Genomic DNA, 18,883 nt, shown 5'->3' on the forward strand with positions numbered 1-18,883 from the left:
TGTGTGTGTGTGAGTGTGCGCCCGCGCCCCCACCGTGCCCCTGCCCTGGAGCCGGGCAGCTCCGCGCAGCCAGGGCGCCCCGGCGCTGTGGGACGCCCCGTCCCTGTCCCGGTTGCCCGTGCCGAGCCGAGCCGTGCCGAGCGGGGCGGGGCGGTGGGAGGGGGCTGGCCGCGGGGCCGTGGCGCGGCGGAGCGGCGGGCGCAGAGCGCGGCGGGCACGCTCCGCTCCGCTCCGCTCCGCTGGGCGCGCACCGGCGCCGAGCGCTCCATGAGCCGCCGCGGGCGCCGCGCTCGCTCCCCGCCGCGGAGCCGCCGCGCCGCCGGAGCCGGGATGTGACTTGCGGAGGGCTGGCGGACAGAGCTCCCCGCCGCCCTCGGCCGCAGCAGACAGCGGGTGAGCCGGGGGCGGGGGGACGGCGGCCCCGGGCCGGCTCCGGGGGTACGCCCGGGGTAGGGCTGCGGGCCAGGGCACCCGGCTCGGCGCCCTGCGCTGCCCGCAGAATTAGCTCCGGTGGCCGCCAGCAGACAACAGGCTGGATATAGGAATCCTGGGGGGGATTAGATGGGATATAGGGCAGGACGGGGGGGGGCTCGGAGCAGGGGGCTGCGCTGCGGGAAGCGGGGCGGAGGGCTGGCGAGGAGGGCAGTGGAGTTCAGAGAGGATGGGGAAGAAGAGCGGGGACAGGCGGGGGACGAAGAGACGGCAAAAAGAAACCGAAGAGAGAAATGAGCGAAGGGACAAAAGAGCGGAGGCTGAAGCGAGATAGGTATCGTCCAGCAGGAGGAGGCTGCAGGCGGATCGAGGCGAGCGCGGAGCGGAGGCAGCCGCGCACCGGCCGCACGGAGGGGCCGCTTGGCCTCGCACCGCGGTCGTACGCGGGGTAGCTGCAGCCGAGCCCGGCACCTCATCGCATTCCCCAGCGGGAGCTCCGGGGCAGTGACAGGGAAGGAGCCTTTGTTGGTCCCTGGCCGCCGCGGTCCGGTCCCGGGGCTGGCGGGAGCTCCGGCGGGGTGCGGGTGCGCAGCAGTTTTCTCTCGAGTTAATAAAAGCTCTGTTTCTGTGTTACCTCTCCGCAAAGCCACGCAGAGAGAGGATTTAGCACTTATGTGAACCCTTTGTTTACACCTGCCCTTAATGTTTATCCCAAGGCTAACTGGATTTCCTGCGTGCTGAACCCAAACACCCAGCTCGGTGATCAGCGCTAGTACCGAGTAGCTGTTTAACGGGGATCCCCTTGCTGCTTACCAGCAGGGAATATCGGGGTTGAGGTGTTGTCTCGCTACATCAGGAGAAATCAAATGACAGATGTAGCCATCTGCTAGAAGGCTCTGACATGAATAGAAACAGTCGGAGAATTAGCAAAGAAAATAAAAACGTTGATTACTGTAATTGATTGCTATCGCTTGTGAATTCAACACCAGGCGCTATGGTCAGAAGTACCTGGGCACACGTGATACACAGATCTGACCACAGGGAATTCAGCTCCTAGAAAACGAGAGAGATCATTTCATAGGGTATTCAGCATCACAAAGTATTTCTAAATGAAAGCAATACGTTTTCTGCATATCCTTTTTGGAGCGGGGTCTTGCCTTCTGTAACCACGAGGCTGTAACAGAGCATGATGTGTATCTGATGCAGAGGCTGTCAAAATCACTGCTGTATTTTTGCCTGCAAAGTACAATTGCACTATTAATTATTATTCTGGAAATATACACGTCTCTTGAGTAGTCTGATCTCAACTTGGCTGTTGCTGCTCTGTTATCAGTCCTGGAGCTCATTCTTCAGTTCTGATCAAAAGCAGCTGGCAGAGATCCTGTGTTGTGATTAATTCCTCACTCACTCACATCTCTCCACAACAATTCGTGGCGGGGGTGGTTTTCTTTTGGAAATTACACAGTGAACCAGTCTTCTGCTTGGGTGGCAGAGCAGGTGACTATTTGTGCTATTATTGCTTATATTTACTAGCTTGTTTTTTCTTCTCTGCCATTTAATGCATCTCCCTGTGTCAGTTGACTAACATTTGAACTGCAGGTACAGGAGCAGATAATGCATCTAACCATGAATAGCCTAACCTTAACTCTTTGCATGATTACACATTTATTCTGTGTATATATTCTGCAGCAGCATACAGCCGTGTCTTTTTGATCCCTTTGTAAGCTTTGGTCAGAAGACTTTAGCTACAGAAAGCCTCATTGATTTTTAACTGTGACAACTTTTTGATGACAACTAGGAGATTTTCTGTTTCTGCTTAGTTGCTTGTAATTGTAGTTTGTACCCGCTGGGGCAGCTTTGTCTCTGCAATTTCTGTAGTGACTCTGTGCCAGATAATGGAATGTAATGAAGGGGACCTCACTCTGTAGAAAACAGTGGAGTTATTACAGCTGTCATTGAGAGCAAATTTTGAGCCAAAAATTGAGTACTGGATTTGAAGCTGCCCTGCTAATTGTTCACTTCTTTTGTTCAAAATGTGTAAGGCTTATTGATTAGAATATTGATTGTAAATGTTCCTGATTGCTCTGGTTTCAGGTATGCTGCCTTAATGGCTTTACCAAAATAAAATTTTGGAGAGGAAACTGGGAGAGAAAAAAAATCTCAAGTTACTTTTGTTCCCTGTGCACAGTTCATTGGAGTATGCAGGGGTTGTGTCTGTGCTGGAGTGTTTCGGTGGCACTCCTGTGGTACTGTAGTTCTCTGGCAGCAGGAGTGAAGTGCCAGCCGAATAGAGCGCTATTGTTACTACTGTGAGGTTGCATAACTTTTGTAAGACCTAATGTAAAAATACTCTTCCTCTACAGTTACTGATTTAAATAACAGCCAGAGAGAATGTGCAGTAAAATTTTGCCATAAAATCTCAAGAGACACAGAATTCTGCCATCCTACCCACTGCACAGGCTTGAGGAAGATACTCTTTTAATAAAACCCTCATAATGATGTATTTCTGGTTTTTGTACAAAAACAACTTTTCTGAAAAATAAACTTCACAGTTTTCCCTTAAAATGATAGAATCTGTGATTTTAGATGAAGTGTGGTATTCACTTGCCAAACTTGTGTGCTTGTAATGCAGTGTTTTCCCCTGTTTTTATAACTGTATTCACTGCTGATTATCAGCACTAGAAAGAGGAAATGTTTTTGGCTGGTAATGTCTCCGGGGGTAGATTATTAATATTGCCTGGTTTTACCCCATTAGGCAGAAACTGATAGTAAACAGGTTAGAAACAAACTGCTTTGTTGATAGCAGTTAGGAGGAAAAGATTCCTCCTTTGGAGACTTCAAGCTCTGCTTGCCAGCTTTGGTCTGGGCAGGATCTAGAGTTTAGTGAGACTCACTGACATTGGGTAGGAAGTTGTTTCACCAGGAATAACTGTCAGCAGCCCTAGAGATTTTCTTGGTCAGTACTGTGGCTGTCTGGGACCTTTCTAAGAGGACCACAGATTATGTCCCATCAGCTTTCCCAAAAGTAGAAAGTAACTTGGGAAATCTTGAGTTGAACACCTCTATATTTCAGAATATGTATTTTAAATTCTGAATATATTTTGTCACAACTTAATCCCCCCTTTCCAATACTAACCACTTCTTCATGGAGGGGGAAATACTCAAATTCATTAACCCTCCCTTCCCCCTCCCAAACACTTCCAAATAGGAAGAGGAAACAAATGATGCCCTGACAATATGACTGCTTACCCATGCAGCACAATCTCCATGGAAACAGACTGTCCTAGAATAGCTCAATCACATGAGGGTTACATGACATGAATAAAGTAACCAGAAAACTGGAAAATATCCTAGAACTGGGGATACTTGCACTTAATTAATTCCCCCCCAGGTCGTTGGAGAGTAGCTAATAAACAAAGCTAGCATTGGAAGCAATTTAGTCCATGCTTGCCATAATTTGTAAGTGATGGGATAGTGGAAAGTTAACATGACCCTCACTTTAGGGCTGTTTATTGTTTCTAGTTTGGGTGACATTTAGAATGAATTCTGAATCATTTTCCACATGACCTCCTACTTCTTGAAATGGTTTGGGGCATTGCCTTAGGAGATCCCAGTGGGTTTCCCCCTCGTGTGTCAGCAGGCACCGACCATTTCACACTTTTCAGGACGTTTCAAATACTCTAAAGAGGAAATTCACTAGTTGCAGTAGGAATTGACTGTGCATAAAAGGAATTGGAGAACTATCTTTGGAATGTTTTCGTCTAGTTAATTATGTACTTGAAGGGCAAGGAGGTTTATTGAGCATATATTCAATACAAAAATGAATATATTTCACTGTCTGTAAAGTCAGTGTTTTTAACATGGGTGTTGCAACAGAGTCAGTGAATAACCTGTTACACAGATCAGATATAAACAAGTGTATATTCTACGAATCAACCATAAAGTACCTTACTTTAGGTAAGAAAAAACCGAATAATTTGTCCTTAGCAGGTCATTGCATCATTAGAACATTGCAGCCCTTCCAGTAGTGCAAAGATTAATATCTATGGGCTGGCAGAGATTGCCCATTACCCATTTCCTGTTTGTCCAAGCCCACATCACATTATTTGTCACAGCTTCCACTTCGGAGATGAAGGTTTGTAATGGGATGTTTTGTACCCTGTGGGAGTGAAGACCATGGAGTCATTCCAGGTTTACATTGGCATGTTTGCAGTCTTGGTGCCCCTGATAGGAAACATCCTGAGCTTCATCATCTGTCTCTGATAGAGGCTGAAAATGGCCATTGATCACAACACTGGTTTGAAGATTCTGATGCTCAGGATTTAACTTTGGTTATTACAGGACTGTAAAGCACGAGAAAATCCATAGTTCTCATCTCTAAGAGACACAGTACAGTTTCAGACAGTCTATGTAAATAGTTTTTGTGTTGGTTATGACTGATAGTGCTCAATGCAACATTGCACCACTACTTTGAATTGTTAAAGTTTTCATTAAAAGCAGTTCTAATCTGTGAAATCTCTTTGGACAGGTATTCAGGGTTGTTGAATGGCTTACAAAAGAGCTCCTGATAGTTTGTCTGCTTTTCACTTTGCATCCTGAACATGTCCCATGAGCTGTGTGGCTCACATGGACTAACATTAGTGCCTTCCTTCCTCGTGGTCATGCAGTACCAGGGGGAGCCTGAAAGTGCCTCACATCAGTGAGGAGAATGCTGCTGGAACCTGCAGCACTGACTGCTGGTGAAGGTTAACAGAGTCAGGTTTCAGGTCTGCTCCTCACAGTGTTTACTCCGGACTGCCCTTACTGGGCTGTGGCTGAGGCAGACTGGGAGTTAAAGGTTACATTTTTTAACAATCTCCTTTGCCCTGTTTTGCTTAATGAAAGCAAATGCCATAATGTGTATTTTTAAAGCACCTAACCCATGTTATTCCTGAAACTAAGTTGGGATTTCTCTAGGCTTGTGGTCCTAGTGGTCAAGTGGGATGTATTGGGTTCCTGGAGAGTTTGCCATGTTCACTCTCTGGATCCAAGAAAGAGATGCTCTGGTTTTTGTTATTTGTTTCCTTTGAGTGGCTTTGGACTGGCTAAGAAGCACAATGAGGCATTTATTTTTGATTAGTTAATTGATGACACTGCATTTGTGCACCATTGTCACAGAACATGGCATTTTTCTAGACTACCATTCCCATTTCCAAATGCAATCTAATATCTGGGCTTTGGAAGAGGATGAAAGAAATGAATATGATAACTGCCTACTGACCAAGCATGAAAACAATATTTTTCTTTTTTTTTTTTTTCAATATACAATGTTTATTTTCCTTGGATTGCTTTATCCTTTAAAAAGTAGTAATTTAAAAGTGGTTTTGATTTTGTCTTTGTTCCAGTAAAAGGAGCAAAGGCTGTGGGACAGTCTAATTGTGATATTGCTCACACCTGCATCAGGCCCAGTGCCACTTAAACATGCTTTAAGAACCTTGATTTGAATGGCGTATTACATTTAAACAGGTAGTAAGTGTCCAAGTGTTGCAGATAATGTAATATTTGCAACAGGATACATAATTTTTTCTGGCTGGTGTAGGCCATTTGCAGGGTCAGAGTTTGGAAATGTTGTTTTCAATCTGTGCAAACAGAGCAATGAGTCACTTTTCATTCTGAGTACAACAGGCAAAAGCAGCTTTTGGGAGGGCAGTGGAGGGGGCTGGGGGAGGCTGTACCAGCTGCAAATCCAGTGCAAAAACTGTAACCATGGGCTACTGAAACGAGCTGGGCTTCAGTGACTGTGAAATCCTCCAAACTCAGCTCTAGCTAAACAAATACTTTGTTGTCTCAGACAGAAAAATGAAAACCTACCCAGCCATTGGTTTCTTCCTCCTCTTGGTGATCAGCTATGGCTCTTCAGAGAACTCCAGCACCCCTCGAGGGTGCGGGCTGGACCTGCTCCCGCAGTACGTGTACCTGTGTGACCTGGATGCCATCTGGGGGATCGTTCTGGAGGCCGTGGCGGGGGCGGGTGTGCTGACCACCTTACTGCTGATGCTGATTTTGCTGGTGAGGCTGCCCTTCATCAAGGACAAAGAGAAGAAGAGCCCCCTGGGAATGCACTTCCTCTTTCTCTTTGGGACTCTGGGACTGTTTGGGCTGACGTTTGCTTTCATCATCCAGGAAGATGAAATGGTGTGCTCCACCCGAAGGTTCCTGTGGGGAGTTATCTTTGCTTTGTGCTTCTCCTGCTTGCTAGCCCAAGCCTGGAGGCTTCGCAGACTCGTTCGCCACGGGAAGAGCCCGTCTGGCTGGCACCTGGCCGGGGTGGCCACCTGCCTGATGCTGGTGCAGGTCATCATCGCAACCGAGTGGCTGATCCTGACCATTGTCAGAGATAACAAGCTGGCCTGCAGCTACGAGCCCATGGATTTTGTGATGGCTTCCATTTACGTTATGTTCCTGATGGTATTTACCATGGGATTTTCGTTTTTCACTCTCTGTGGGAAGTTTAAGAAATGGAAGAAGAACGGAGTATGCCTCATTATCACCCTTTTCTTTTCCATTCTGATCTGGGTAGCCTGGATGACTATGTACCTCTTCGGTAATGCCAAGCTCCAGAGAAGAGACAAATGGAGTGATCCCACTCTGGCTATTGCACTGGTGTCCAGTGGCTGGGTGTTTGTTATTTTTCATGCCATCCCAGAGGTCCACTGTACCATCCTTCCATCACAGCAGGAAAACACACCCAATTATTTTGACACTTCACAGCCAAGGATGCGTGAAACCGCTTTTGAGGAAGATATACAGCTTCCTCGGAGCTACATGGAAAATAAAGCCTTTTCAATGGATGAACATAATGCAGGTAAAAATTGGCTATAAAGGACTATATTTTTTGTAGTGTAAAGAAGACTCTCTGTACGAGGCATTTTTAAGGTATTCAAAACAAAGGTCATGATAAAAACAATAATTTCCATACTACACCTTGTTCCCTTTTACAATTTTCATTAAAAAATTACCTAGTTAGAGAGAAAAAAAATGCAGACGATACATAGGTTAAAATTATCTTCTGCATGTTGATTTTTCTTTGAAAAATGGAACAATTTAAAATGCAAAGGCAACACCAAAATAATTTAAAAAATCATTGTGGAAAAAATAACCTTTAAATAATTTAAATGACATTTTTTGTAATTAGGAGTTTTCAACATTTGATACAAAATATTTTCTCAAAACTTCAGAAAAAAATGAAGTGGTCTGTATTACAAATTGCTCAATCACTTGAGCAACAAAATAATTGTTATTAATTGTCTTTCCATTGAAATAGATTCAGTGCCACTTTATGCCCTTGTGGGGGGAAAATGCCAAGTGGCTTACAGACAGTTCAAACACAGCCTTTGTTCTGAAGGCTTCAACATCTGAGGTTTCACAGAGGTTTTGAGGTAATTTGCCTGTGAGTAGATACCATGAGGGCAGTAGTAAAACAAAAAAAAATCACATGTATAAAAGAAGGTTGTTATTACTAATGTTCCAAAGCAAGAGGCAGTTGTACTGTGGACTGTTAAAGCCACTTTTTTTTTTTTTTTTTTTTTTTTGCTGCCCTCCATCCCCCATTAAATTAATTTAATAGTAAAGTAACTGCAGTGGCTTCAGTGAAGCTATTTCTGGCTAAGGCAGATCTAAGAACAAAATTGGATCTTTCACTCTGTATCATTCTCATTCATGGATGCATTTTTAAAAAAGAACTGGAAGCTCCTTTTTGATCTAATCATTCAGTAATTAAGGTTTTTTTTGTGAAATGGATAGATGTATGATACAAAATCATTATACTGTCTATTATACTGCAATTTATGTTCTGTTTTAATCTATCTGAATTACAGTACAATACAAAATAGATTTCCTTATCTGATGCCCTTGTTAATGTATACTGTAATAAATGCCTGTCATTCTTATTCCCATGGCATATAGGAATTTTTTATACATCAAAACAGATTAAATATTCTTTGCAGCAGTTCTTTAGGGACTGGCTTGGGACAGCAGTGTTTGGAGACAAACCTTAGTAGCATGGTAGAGACTTAAAATAAATACTTTAATAATAACCAAGTCATTAAGTCAGATCCCCATGCTGATGGTTGTCAGTGGCAAAGCACCTGGAGCCTGTGAGCAATTGGCTCTGCAGGTATGAAGAGAATGTTCTCTTCTTTCATCCATTTAATCAGACTCAGTTTGAGAATTCATCATCAAGAGTTTAGAAATTATTGGAAGGGTACTTTCTTCAACTACTTCATACTTAAGAATGATGTTTATGAATGGAAGATCTACTAGTTGTAAAGTTTGGAAGACATGATAAGCAGAAAACTGTAATACTTGTTTCAGTAAATAGTTAAAGTAGAAAATATGCCTGGACAAACATATTTTCCATTAATTCTTCTTATTTCCACTAATACTTGTATATAACAATTTCATAACTTTGCTCCTTTTAAAGATTTTAAGCAGCATTTCAAGAATCTGAACAGCATTCAGGCTCAAACAAGCATATTTCCTCCTTGATTCCTTCTTTCTTAGCACACCTTCAAGGTGTGCATTGCAACAAGAGCTGCTCTATTCCAGGGACAACATTAAGCATTAATAAACCAAACCTATTTTAAAGTCACTAACTTAAACACCATTTAAAGAGCATACTAATCTGGGATATGATAGGTTGAAATATCTCTTTAAAGAGTTATTTTCATAGGTGTGCCTTCTAAACTTATATTAAAGTATTTAGGAAGCCAGGACAAAGAGCAGTTGACTGAGTTCTCAGTGCCCTCTGGAAGTGCAGTGCACACTAGTAGGGCAGCCTCTGTAGGCAGAGAGAATTTGCCTTAAACAAGAAAAATCTGGATGTGAAATGTAGAATGCTACAGCTGTCAGGAAACCCAAGCCCAAGTAGCTCTGGTATCATTAAATTTCATTTAATAACTTTTAGTACTACCAGTCATCGTCACAGCCAATGCCTAAAAGCAAAATGAACAAAATTTCAAAAGTGTTAAAAAGAGGCATTGACAATATCAAATATCCTCAGTACTGCTTGTTTTTTTACCTATACATACCCTATGCAAGTGGATTTGTTAATTAGTAATGTAAAAAGTACAAGGAAAAATAGTAAAACTGGTGTGAGAAAAAGAATCCAAAATGAGTATTTTGTCTACAAGCTTTGTCACAGATTCTCACGTCAAAAAAGTGTAGCTGTTTGCAGTAATAGGGAAAATTTAGCAATATGAAATTGAATTTACTGGCTCTTTAAGATAGCTTTGAAATGATCACATATATTTTGTGTAAATATCCTGTATAAATATTTTCATGATGGTGTGCATGATACAGGTTTTTTTTGTGTCTGTGTGTACTAGCAAATACCAGTGCAATCATGTGTGTTTATCACAAAAGAAGCAGTCAAATAGCAAAAAAAAAGTTACTGACCTTGAGATGGTTAAATATCTAATAAAAAATATTTAGTTCCAGTTTAGGCATTTTCAAAATTTTTTCTCCCAGTGTTCTGCAAAAATATGTAATTTCCAAATAGAGAGCAAGTGAGGGTCTATATGTATCTGATGTCAACAGCTGAGCATTTGCAGGGTGGAATTTCTAAATTTCCATGCTAAATCAGTACTGTGCTTCATCTTGGTGCACAACTCCCCAAGAGAGAAGTAGCAGTGCATAGAGGACAGCATATGGCACTAGGATCCATTTAAATCTTCTACACAGAGCAACTACATTGGAGATAAATCCTGGCTTCATTAAAGTCTCTGCTGAAATTCTCATAAATTTGAGCTCATTCATGATTTCAGCGAGAGACTGTAGAATTGTAATTTGAATTAAATCTAAGAGAAGTTCTTGCCCCAGGTGCCTGAACTGGGCACGTTTCTGTTCAGCAGCTGACAGATGAGTTTTGCCCGTTGTGACCGCGCACATTGTGTGGATAAATGAGCTCTGTTCCCTGGCCACGTCCGAGTTCGCTGAAGTCATTATTTACCCTCAAAATTAAAGAGGGAGTTTGTATGTGCCAATCCTCAGACTGCTTTAGAGAGAGCAGCGTGTCCCTCATTATGCATAGCTCATTCAGAATTTACATCTTGAACCCAAACTTGTACTAAAATTAATGGGGAGACTGTTTAATTCCTGGTATAAACATTCAAAAGGACACTCAGTATCTTCTCTTTGGCTTCAGTGATTTGCCATGTTTAAGCTATTCAAAAGCAATATTTACTCCATCTTTCTAGTTTCTCAGAGTAAATATAATCTGAAACATCTGGAAAACCCTTATATGCTAGCCATGCTGAAGTAATGCTCAGGGGGTTGTGAGCATTGCTTACTGGCTTGAGCAAGGCTTTGGATCCCTTTCCACTGAGTTTGATAGAAAGCAAAGTCTAACACATTACTTAACCCCACAGTATCCAGACTAACTCAGGGAGCACTTTGCAAAACAAATTGTGCAAGATACATCACAGGTTTGGTGACTAAAGACACTGAGCTCCCACTGAAATGAGATTAAGCAAGCTTCAAAAATTTGGTTCCGTTTTCCCCCCTCCTTAGAAACAATTCATTTAATATAAATCTCATTTTTCTGAGATCCATTCCCAACATGCAAGGGAAACAGCTATTCAAAAGCAACATGGAAGTTAAAATCAGTGGCCAAGTTCCCAGTAACTAAACTGGAGGTAAAAGGCTCTGTGATTGCACAGCTTGAATTGTGTTCTAAGAGTGATCTCTCTTTTCCAAACAGCGCTAAGAACAGCAGGATTTCGGAACGGCAGTTTGGGAAGCCGGCCTAGTGCTCCTTTTAGAAGCAATGTTTATCAGCCAACTGAGATGGCAGTTGTGCTAAATGGTGGGACTGTAAGTATCAAAATGTGATGATTTAAGGAATCTTTGAAATGCACTGATATATACAACCATTGCTAATGGAAAAACCTGCTTTAGCTTATTTACAGTAGGGGGAAAGCTATAAATGAAAACTTAAGGCAGCAAGTATGCATGTAATGTTTCCCTTCCCTCTAGAAAATATGTAGTTAACAAGTATTTTGCATATGTTTACTTGGCTATTCACATTTAGCAGTGCAGCTTCAGTGAACCAAGTCTTTTTGTAAGTCAACATATTCAATGACCCTTTCAAATTAAATTTGTGTTAAGGTATTTAAGATAACTATTAAGTGACACCATTTCTAACCTGATTTTTTTCAAGATGGTGTGAGTTACACAGAGAGTACATTACTTTAAATAATTGTAGATAATGGTTGTCTCTCACATATATTCAATTTTCTTGTAAAATACATGTGATTCTTTGTAACTTACAGATTTGTACATATTTTGAAAAGGGATTCATAAAAGAGGAATATACAATATTTTCATGTTAATAGCATCAATTTTTCTTCCTTGGACAATGGTTTGGCATATTGTTGATAGACCTGTATTTTGCAGCCTGGTTGTTGTAAGAGTTATATAGTGATGCCAAACGGACTTTACAAATGTTTTTCACATTATGTCTAATTTTCACCTAAGACATTTCATATAGAAGGCATAGTGTTGAAAAAGAAAAATTTTCATCCCCACATTTTCCATGCATATTTACATGCTTCTTAAAAATCTACTCATGAGCCAGTTTGTACTCATGTGAGTTGAGCTTTCTTTCTTTTGAATCATGAGCTGATTCCATAACTCAACCTCTACATTTAAAACCAGTTTAAAATGAACTGATCGGAGGTTTGGTTTTGTTCTTAAGTAAGTAAAGTTTTGGTTGATTTTAGTGGACAAGAGGGATTAGATACAAGAATTCTCCGTGGGTAAGACTGTGTGAAACATGTCAACTTGAGTAAAATGAAAAGGCTTGGCTTTGCTGTCAGTAATGGATTGCATCTTTCTGATGTTTCAATTCATCTCTGCCAGAATGTGCAGCTCAGGGAGAAGGCAAAGGATGAGAAGCTTGAGAATTTGTTTTGTTTGTATTGCTTTATTCTGAGCTGGATACAAAGCTCATGTGTATATATAGTCATGGTTTTACAGAGAGAAAAATGCACTGTATGGGTGGAAGATGAGTTTCTTTGTATCACTTTGCTCTAGAACTACCATCTGGAAAGCTGTCGTGTACATGTAGCGTGATAACACTGATTTTTGAACAGTCTAGATCTCTCAGTTATGGGTTTATTATCCTTATTTCCAGATACCAACTGCTCCGCCAAGTTACACTGGACGACACCTCTGGTGAAAGGCTGTAGGCTGTAGAGAGTAAGAATCCCTGTTGCAGATGTTGTTCCCTGGCAGTGTGTCTTTGAGGGAAGGAATCCATAACAGTACCAGAACAAAGCAACAAAACATCCAGGATCTTTCTAAGTCCTACTGAGGATTTTGCCTAAATGTGAACACCGTTGACTGGAGAATTGCAAAAGCAAAACTGTAAAACCGAAGCTGAATCTAATTTAAAACAGAAGTAGGCACACCTTAAATTGGCAGAGGGGATACTGTATTCTGAAGTGTGAGATATTCTCCTGTCTGTAACTTGTGTGCCTGGCAAGCCTGGTTTAGGTGGTTGCCAGTTGCTTGCAAAATACCTTCCTCTCACCTAAAGTTAATTCATGTTGCCACAAGAGATTGCCACTACAGTGTGAAAACACGCGGGGTTTCTCTCCGTTTCTCTCCTTTTCCCGTCGTGTTTCGCCATGAGGAGCCCCGCGCAGTTGTGAGCAGCCCCACGCCGCTGCGGCAGGCGCGGTCCGCGCTGTGCGGGCGCTCTCCGCGCTCCCTGCGGAGCGCCCCGGCGGCTCCCCGGCCCCGGGATGGACCCGGCACGCAGCCCCGGGCCGGGTGCGAGCCCCAGGCCCGCCCGGGGGATGTTCTGGCCAGGGCTGGCAGCAGCCGAGGAGGGGAGGAAGGCGCTGCGCCGGGCTGGGGTCAGGCAGGGCTGGCAGCGCAGGGGTGAGACCCCGAGCCCCGTTCGTACGAGCGGGCCGCTCCCCTCGACTGCAGTTGTTCGTGCATTTACATGTGGTTGTGCGTTTAGTGCCTAGAGAGTAGAATCTCTGTGCTGGAGGTGGTTTGTTGTTGTTTTTGTTTATTTAAGGTGGTTTCTTCCCTAGTCCTCCCCTCCCCATCCATTTTCTTGAGTTGATACAAGGCAGACTTTTCAAAGCTTTTCATCTTCGTTTTTTCCAGGTTATTTAAACGGTTCCCATTGCCCATTTGTTGTGCCACGGTTTTTCATTATGTTCAAGCAATCATTCCTTTCTTTAACATTTAATACATATCGGACATTGAAAACATCACTGTATCCTCACTGTTTGGCCAATGTTAATCTTAGCTTTCCTCAATACTAAAAGCTAATTGTTTTTACTTGAAGGCATAGGAAACGTATAACAATTAAACTTCGCATATGCTGTAATAAAAATATATATTTTCAAACTAAAAAAAAAAGTACAAATAACTGAATAGCTTAGTAGCTTCACAGAGGGAAGTTACTTGCTGTATACTGCAGAAGAAAGACAAGCTTTTTATTTTTCAAGAGTCTTCCTGATCCCTCATGTACCTCCATTTCTACTGAATTAGGAGCCTAGTCCTGCAGACCTGTACTCCCACGAGTAGTCCCATCGACACCAGTAGGTCTTCGTAAGGTACAGAGGCTGCAAGACCAGTCCCTAAGTGTTGCACACAGATATATGTATATATATATATATATATGGAAAAATATCTATTGCCATTCTTGCCATGATCATCTTATGGGGTTTTATTTCAAAGCCCTTCTCCTCCAGAAGCAATGTTTTTCTGTCATGCATGAGTGAAGGAGTCATGTCAGCTCCCCCCTGCCCTCCCCTCCTCGAGGCAAAGGAAGCATGTGCTTGTTTTAGGGATCCTTTATTTCATTTTGTATGTAACTAGATGGCCTTAGTAAGCAAGTAGGGTAGGGGTGGATATTGCATGCTATCCAGTGACTTAGAAATACATTTTGCTTGTTATGAGCAGAGCTTTGATCAAATAAGGTATTTAAGATAATGATAGCCGCCCAGAAGACACGTAATTTGGAACAATAAAAAAACTATTACCACCACTTGCCTGCAGAATTTTGCTTTTTAAAATCAGTTAGAAAAAAAACCCTCATAAAACTCTTACCATAAAAACATATAAGATGACCATGGCATAAATGGTAGGACAGGTTTCTTTTAAAAAGTTTATCATGCTACAACCAAGACTTATGAATTATAATACACATTTTACAGACCTTTGACAAAATCTATACAGGACATTGTTATCGTAAGAAACTTTCTTTTTCTTTTTCTAGATGTGACTGAATTGATAAATAGAATTCCCAATCCTGCTTTTGATGAAGTTCTTTGGAATTTCAGGGCTTATGCAAAGATATGGCCAGATCTTACAAACTGCAATTCACATGACTAGTCTCGCTGGGTTAGTCATGTGGACTATTCACTGAATTAAAAATTAGCAGGATTGGGTTCAAAGTGTGGTGGTGAAAGTGTGGCAATAGATTTAGGAGGGTCTTTATTTTCCAACTTTATACAATTAGTAATGAGCAACTTTTTTTTGTAAGTCACTAGTCTGTGATGTAAAATGCTCCAAAATAAAACTGTAATTGAAGAAAGGCACCTTTATGTTAACTTATATTTTTGTTACAGTATTTACTTTTGCCTTTTTTGAAAGTTTTCTAGAATGTAGAGCATCTGTGAACAACATGAATAAGTAACTAAGCACAAGCCTTTCACAGTTCTCCTGATTATAATTAGCTTTTATACTATAAAAGCTACTATGTTGTCCCTTGATGGTTATGTGCTCATGGTGTTTCCATGCAGAAAAAGGAAATCAAAAAGCATCTGACAAAAGCATGTTAGCAAAACAAGATTTAAAATGACCAGCTTTTGATCAGTGGCAGGAAAAGAGTTCCAAGTCCTACAGATCGTGTCCTGCTTTCAGATGGGTTGAGGGTGTTTGATACTTGCCAGAAAATATGTAGCATCTTCAGAAGAACACTCTCAACACATCCAGCTGTTTCTATAAACAAGGTACATGAAATACTATAGAATTAGCTGTTTCTGCTTTTAGTCTAAACACAGGCATCTTGGTTGGCTTTGTTTGAGCTCGATGCCTTGGGTCTAACCAAAGGCCATACAAAAGGGAGCATTGTAGCTTTTATAATAAAACAATTGGATTATTCTACCAACTTACAGGATTACAAAGCAGGTGCTTTTTATTAATTGATGAGAGCTAAAGCTCATTTTTGATAGATAAATATATATTTATTAAATGTATTAATGTGTATTTTATAACGTACCCTTTTTTCCGCTGATTGTTGCATACTGGTATCTTATTAAGGACATCTTTAAAGGATTTTCAAGACAATCAATGTGTACCATGATGACTGTACATAAGTATACAAAACTACAAAGGTTGTAAAGCATGGGCAAATGTTTTATTTTCAAAATGCTGTTCTTAACGAGAATAAAGGCTTTACTATTTACTTACAATGTTTGTGTCCACTTGGTTTTCAAATCCACACAGATTTTTTTCCATTGCAGTGAGATCCACACAGATTTTTTTTCCATTGCTACAGACAGGATTGCCCCTTGGTGCAGTTCCTCAATGTAAGCAAAGCTAAACTGAAGGAAAGGGCTCCTAAAGCACATTCCTGCACCTTTGGCCACATTCCCACACTTACCCTCAGCTCTGGCACCTCTCAAACCCATGGTGAGCCACTCAAGGAGCTCAGCAGCCAAACTCTTAACACAAAAGGGATATTTTTTTCCCCCTGTTGGCTCAGCAGTTTCCTGTTCTGGTTCAATTGCTTGTGCTTGTGAAAAGAAGGGGACAGAAGAATTCAGCTGGGTTTGAAGAGTGCAGAATGAGAGTTTTTTCTTCAAATGGTTTGATTTTCCAGATCTGGTGCAAGAACAATCATCACCAACCAAGAAAAAAACCCAAGGGGTGGGTACTGGTGTAACAGTGAAGACAAAGTCTGTGCAAGTGAAGGAAGAAATCCCTGTGGAACCACAGCAAATACTAGAGACCACCCATGTTTTATTAGTCAAAACAACTACACCTTTAACTTACATGGAATTATTTCTAGTTCTGCTACTATCTTCTCTAATTGTGAAATTATAAAGGCATAAATAGGACTGTTCTTGACAGGGCTAAATTAAAAAATAATAAGGGTTCCTTAGCAAGGAGCCCAATCTGATTTTTACTGTGCTTGGACCTGATATAAGTAAGTAGCCTGCATAAGATTGCTGAAAATGCTGACACTGGGATCTTAATTCTACACTTTCTCAGCACATGTGCTAAATGGTAACAAAAGGGCCTTTGACTTTTCTCCCCTGCAGAAATGCAGAGCAACCCCAGCTCTCATTGCCTTCCATTGGAATAGCAGGGGCACAGTGTTTCTGCAAATTAGACCGTTCTGAACGGAGCCTGGATTTGTGTAAATTGTTGTAGCTCTGCAGGAGTCAGAGAAGTCCAGTTTATGATAAATGAAGATTTAACACTTGCCTACATGTGGGTAGAACCACATTTAATTTCACCAGACTTTTGTTCCTGTCAGAAAAGGTTTTAAGTGAGCATTCAGGAACACAGGATAAACACAGATTCAACATTTTTGGCTAGATGTGCCCCATTCCATCTGTTTTAACAGAATTGTGCTTAGACTAAGATTGAATTTTGTCTTGGCATGCTGGGTCCTTACATAACCTGCCTTTGATTTACAATACCTCACATGTAAAACTTTAATGCTAAACGCGTTTCTAAATCGGTATCACAAAGTCCATGAGCTCTGAGCTTTGCAATTTTAGTGAGGAAACTAAAACTGAGATGTTGAAGGATTTGTGTGCGTTAGTCCAGCTCTTCTGATTTGCTTCCCACTGCAACCATACAAAAAAAAAAAAATTAACAGAAACAAAAAAGAAAACATCCATACTTCTACAGCAAATACTCTGTTGTTCAATAAATAAATAAAAATCCCCTGCCTGACCCAAAATGTGTATTTCTTCTTTGCATGGCATTTATTTTTCATGTTTTGACATAGCTTCAGCACTCAGATACTTGCACACAGATCTTTGTGCCAGCTGTGGGAGTTGTGCATGTGTAGCTGAGGGCAGAGCTGTTTGCTAGTAAGAAGCCACTGGATTGTTTAAAAAAATTGAAAGCAGCTCTTTGAGGTTTTTGCTTTGAAGAATTTTCAATTAAAAGTCAGTGATGAAGTCATTCAGTTCACCTAGCATATAAATATATTTTTGTCACTTAGGACAGCAAGCAAGGTCAATAAAGAATGGTTTCTCTATGTCTCAGTGGAAAGAAGAATGTTATCCATGTGATTGCAAAGGGTCTGCCAAATGGGAAAAATCAGTCAAACAAAGAGCACAGGGTTGCTTGCTGGAGTAAACAATTCTAAATGAACAAAAGCTCTACATAAAAGTAAAATGTCCCACCCCCTAGTGAAAGCTGTTTTCAAAGCTCTGTATTCTTTCAGAATGTTGTAATACAGATTAACCTAATGTTTTTCTTCTGCTGATACAACAGTGTGGTTCCTCATTCTACTTGCATGATTTCAGCTATCTTATTCTGGTTTTGATATTTTAAAATTTTACAAACTGCCTTTCAACTTTAAAAAAATCTGCTTTTCTATTTCCTACACTTCAGAAGATATGTCTGTACTATACACCTTTTATATCAAGCAAGTTTATTGGGATATTTAAATATAAAAGCAATACTAGAGGCAAAGAAAGCTAAATAAGCCCCCAAAAAAATCCCCTTTTGAACATAGAGTTGCAGGAGAGCTTAGTTACCCTTCTAAGGCATGCAACTGAAAACCAGCAAACAAAATCCTCTTGGTACATAGCAGGAATACTGGGCTGCAACAGGCCCATGTGCTAATTTAAGGTGCTCAGTGTGCTCCCAACCTGGAGAATGTCAGCTCATAGAAAGCATACAGGAAAACTGCTGTATGAGCAGGGACACAGCAACCCCCTAGAAACCCAAAATGAGACTGCAGCAGCAGGAGAAATCCTGTTTTACAATGGTCAAGGCAATATGTGCCCAGTGCCTCGATGGCACAAGACCTTTCTGGATTTTAGGGCTTCTGTTTGTACAGTTAAGGAGAAAAATCAAGAGTGGATTTAATATCCCATATGACTATGAATGTCCTGTATACAAAATAATTTCTATTGCATTGAATTTTAGCTAATATTCCTTGATGTGATGTGGCTGACATTTGCAAATATTTAATAAAAATTGCAACATTCAGAAACCTCAGGGCTCACACACTTCCACATTAAAATGAGCAGGTGTTTTAGGTATCTGCTAGCAGTGCTTTTAGTCAGTAGTGTCCTTGTCTTATCATAACCTGTGTTACTTAAGCATAACAATTTCCAATCACATCACACCAAGCAGGAAGCACAGGCTGTCAGCATAAATCTGGATTTCAGGCAGTTATTTAAATAGTTTTTGA

The 18,883-nt window shown here is 41.3% G+C and overlaps 2 protein-coding genes across 5 annotated transcripts in view; one reads left to right on the forward strand and one right to left on the reverse strand.

The window, feature by feature from the left end:
- Positions 1–194: 194 nt before the first annotated feature.
- GPRC5B (G protein-coupled receptor class C group 5 member B) lies at positions 195–15,911 on the forward strand. 2 transcript variants are annotated; one of them, XM_021539795.3, is made up of 4 exons: positions 195–393; positions 6,263–7,276; positions 11,171–11,283; positions 12,605–15,911. In XM_021539795.3, the coding sequence occupies exons 2-4, from the start codon at positions 6,271–6,273 to the stop codon at positions 12,647–12,649; spliced, it is 1,164 nt and encodes a 387-aa protein (XP_021395470.1). In that variant the 5' UTR covers positions 195–393; positions 6,263–6,270; the 3' UTR covers positions 12,650–15,911. The 2 variants fall into 2 exon arrangements, with proteins under 2 accessions (XP_021395470.1, XP_085448456.1); XM_085592330.1 differs by having other exon boundaries at positions 256–393; positions 6,267–7,276.
- The window catches only part of IQCK (IQ motif containing K), a 38,234-nt gene continuing 35,185 nt past the window's right edge, over positions 15,835–18,883 (reverse strand). For all 3 annotated transcript variants that reach the window (XM_021539797.4, XM_085592332.1, XM_085592331.1), the window contains exon 9: positions 15,835–17,297. In XM_021539797.4, coding sequence (XP_021395472.2) covers positions 17,269–17,297 — 29 coding nt within the window. In that variant the 3' untranslated portion in view covers positions 15,835–17,268. The remainder of the gene's footprint in view (positions 17,298–18,883) is intronic.

Source organism: Lonchura striata, chromosome 14 (assembly GCF_050655825.1).
Source record: "Lonchura striata isolate lonStrDom1 chromosome 14, ASM5065582v1, whole genome shotgun sequence".
In the NCBI taxonomy this organism is placed as follows: Eukaryota; Metazoa; Chordata; class Aves; order Passeriformes; family Estrildidae; genus Lonchura; species Lonchura striata.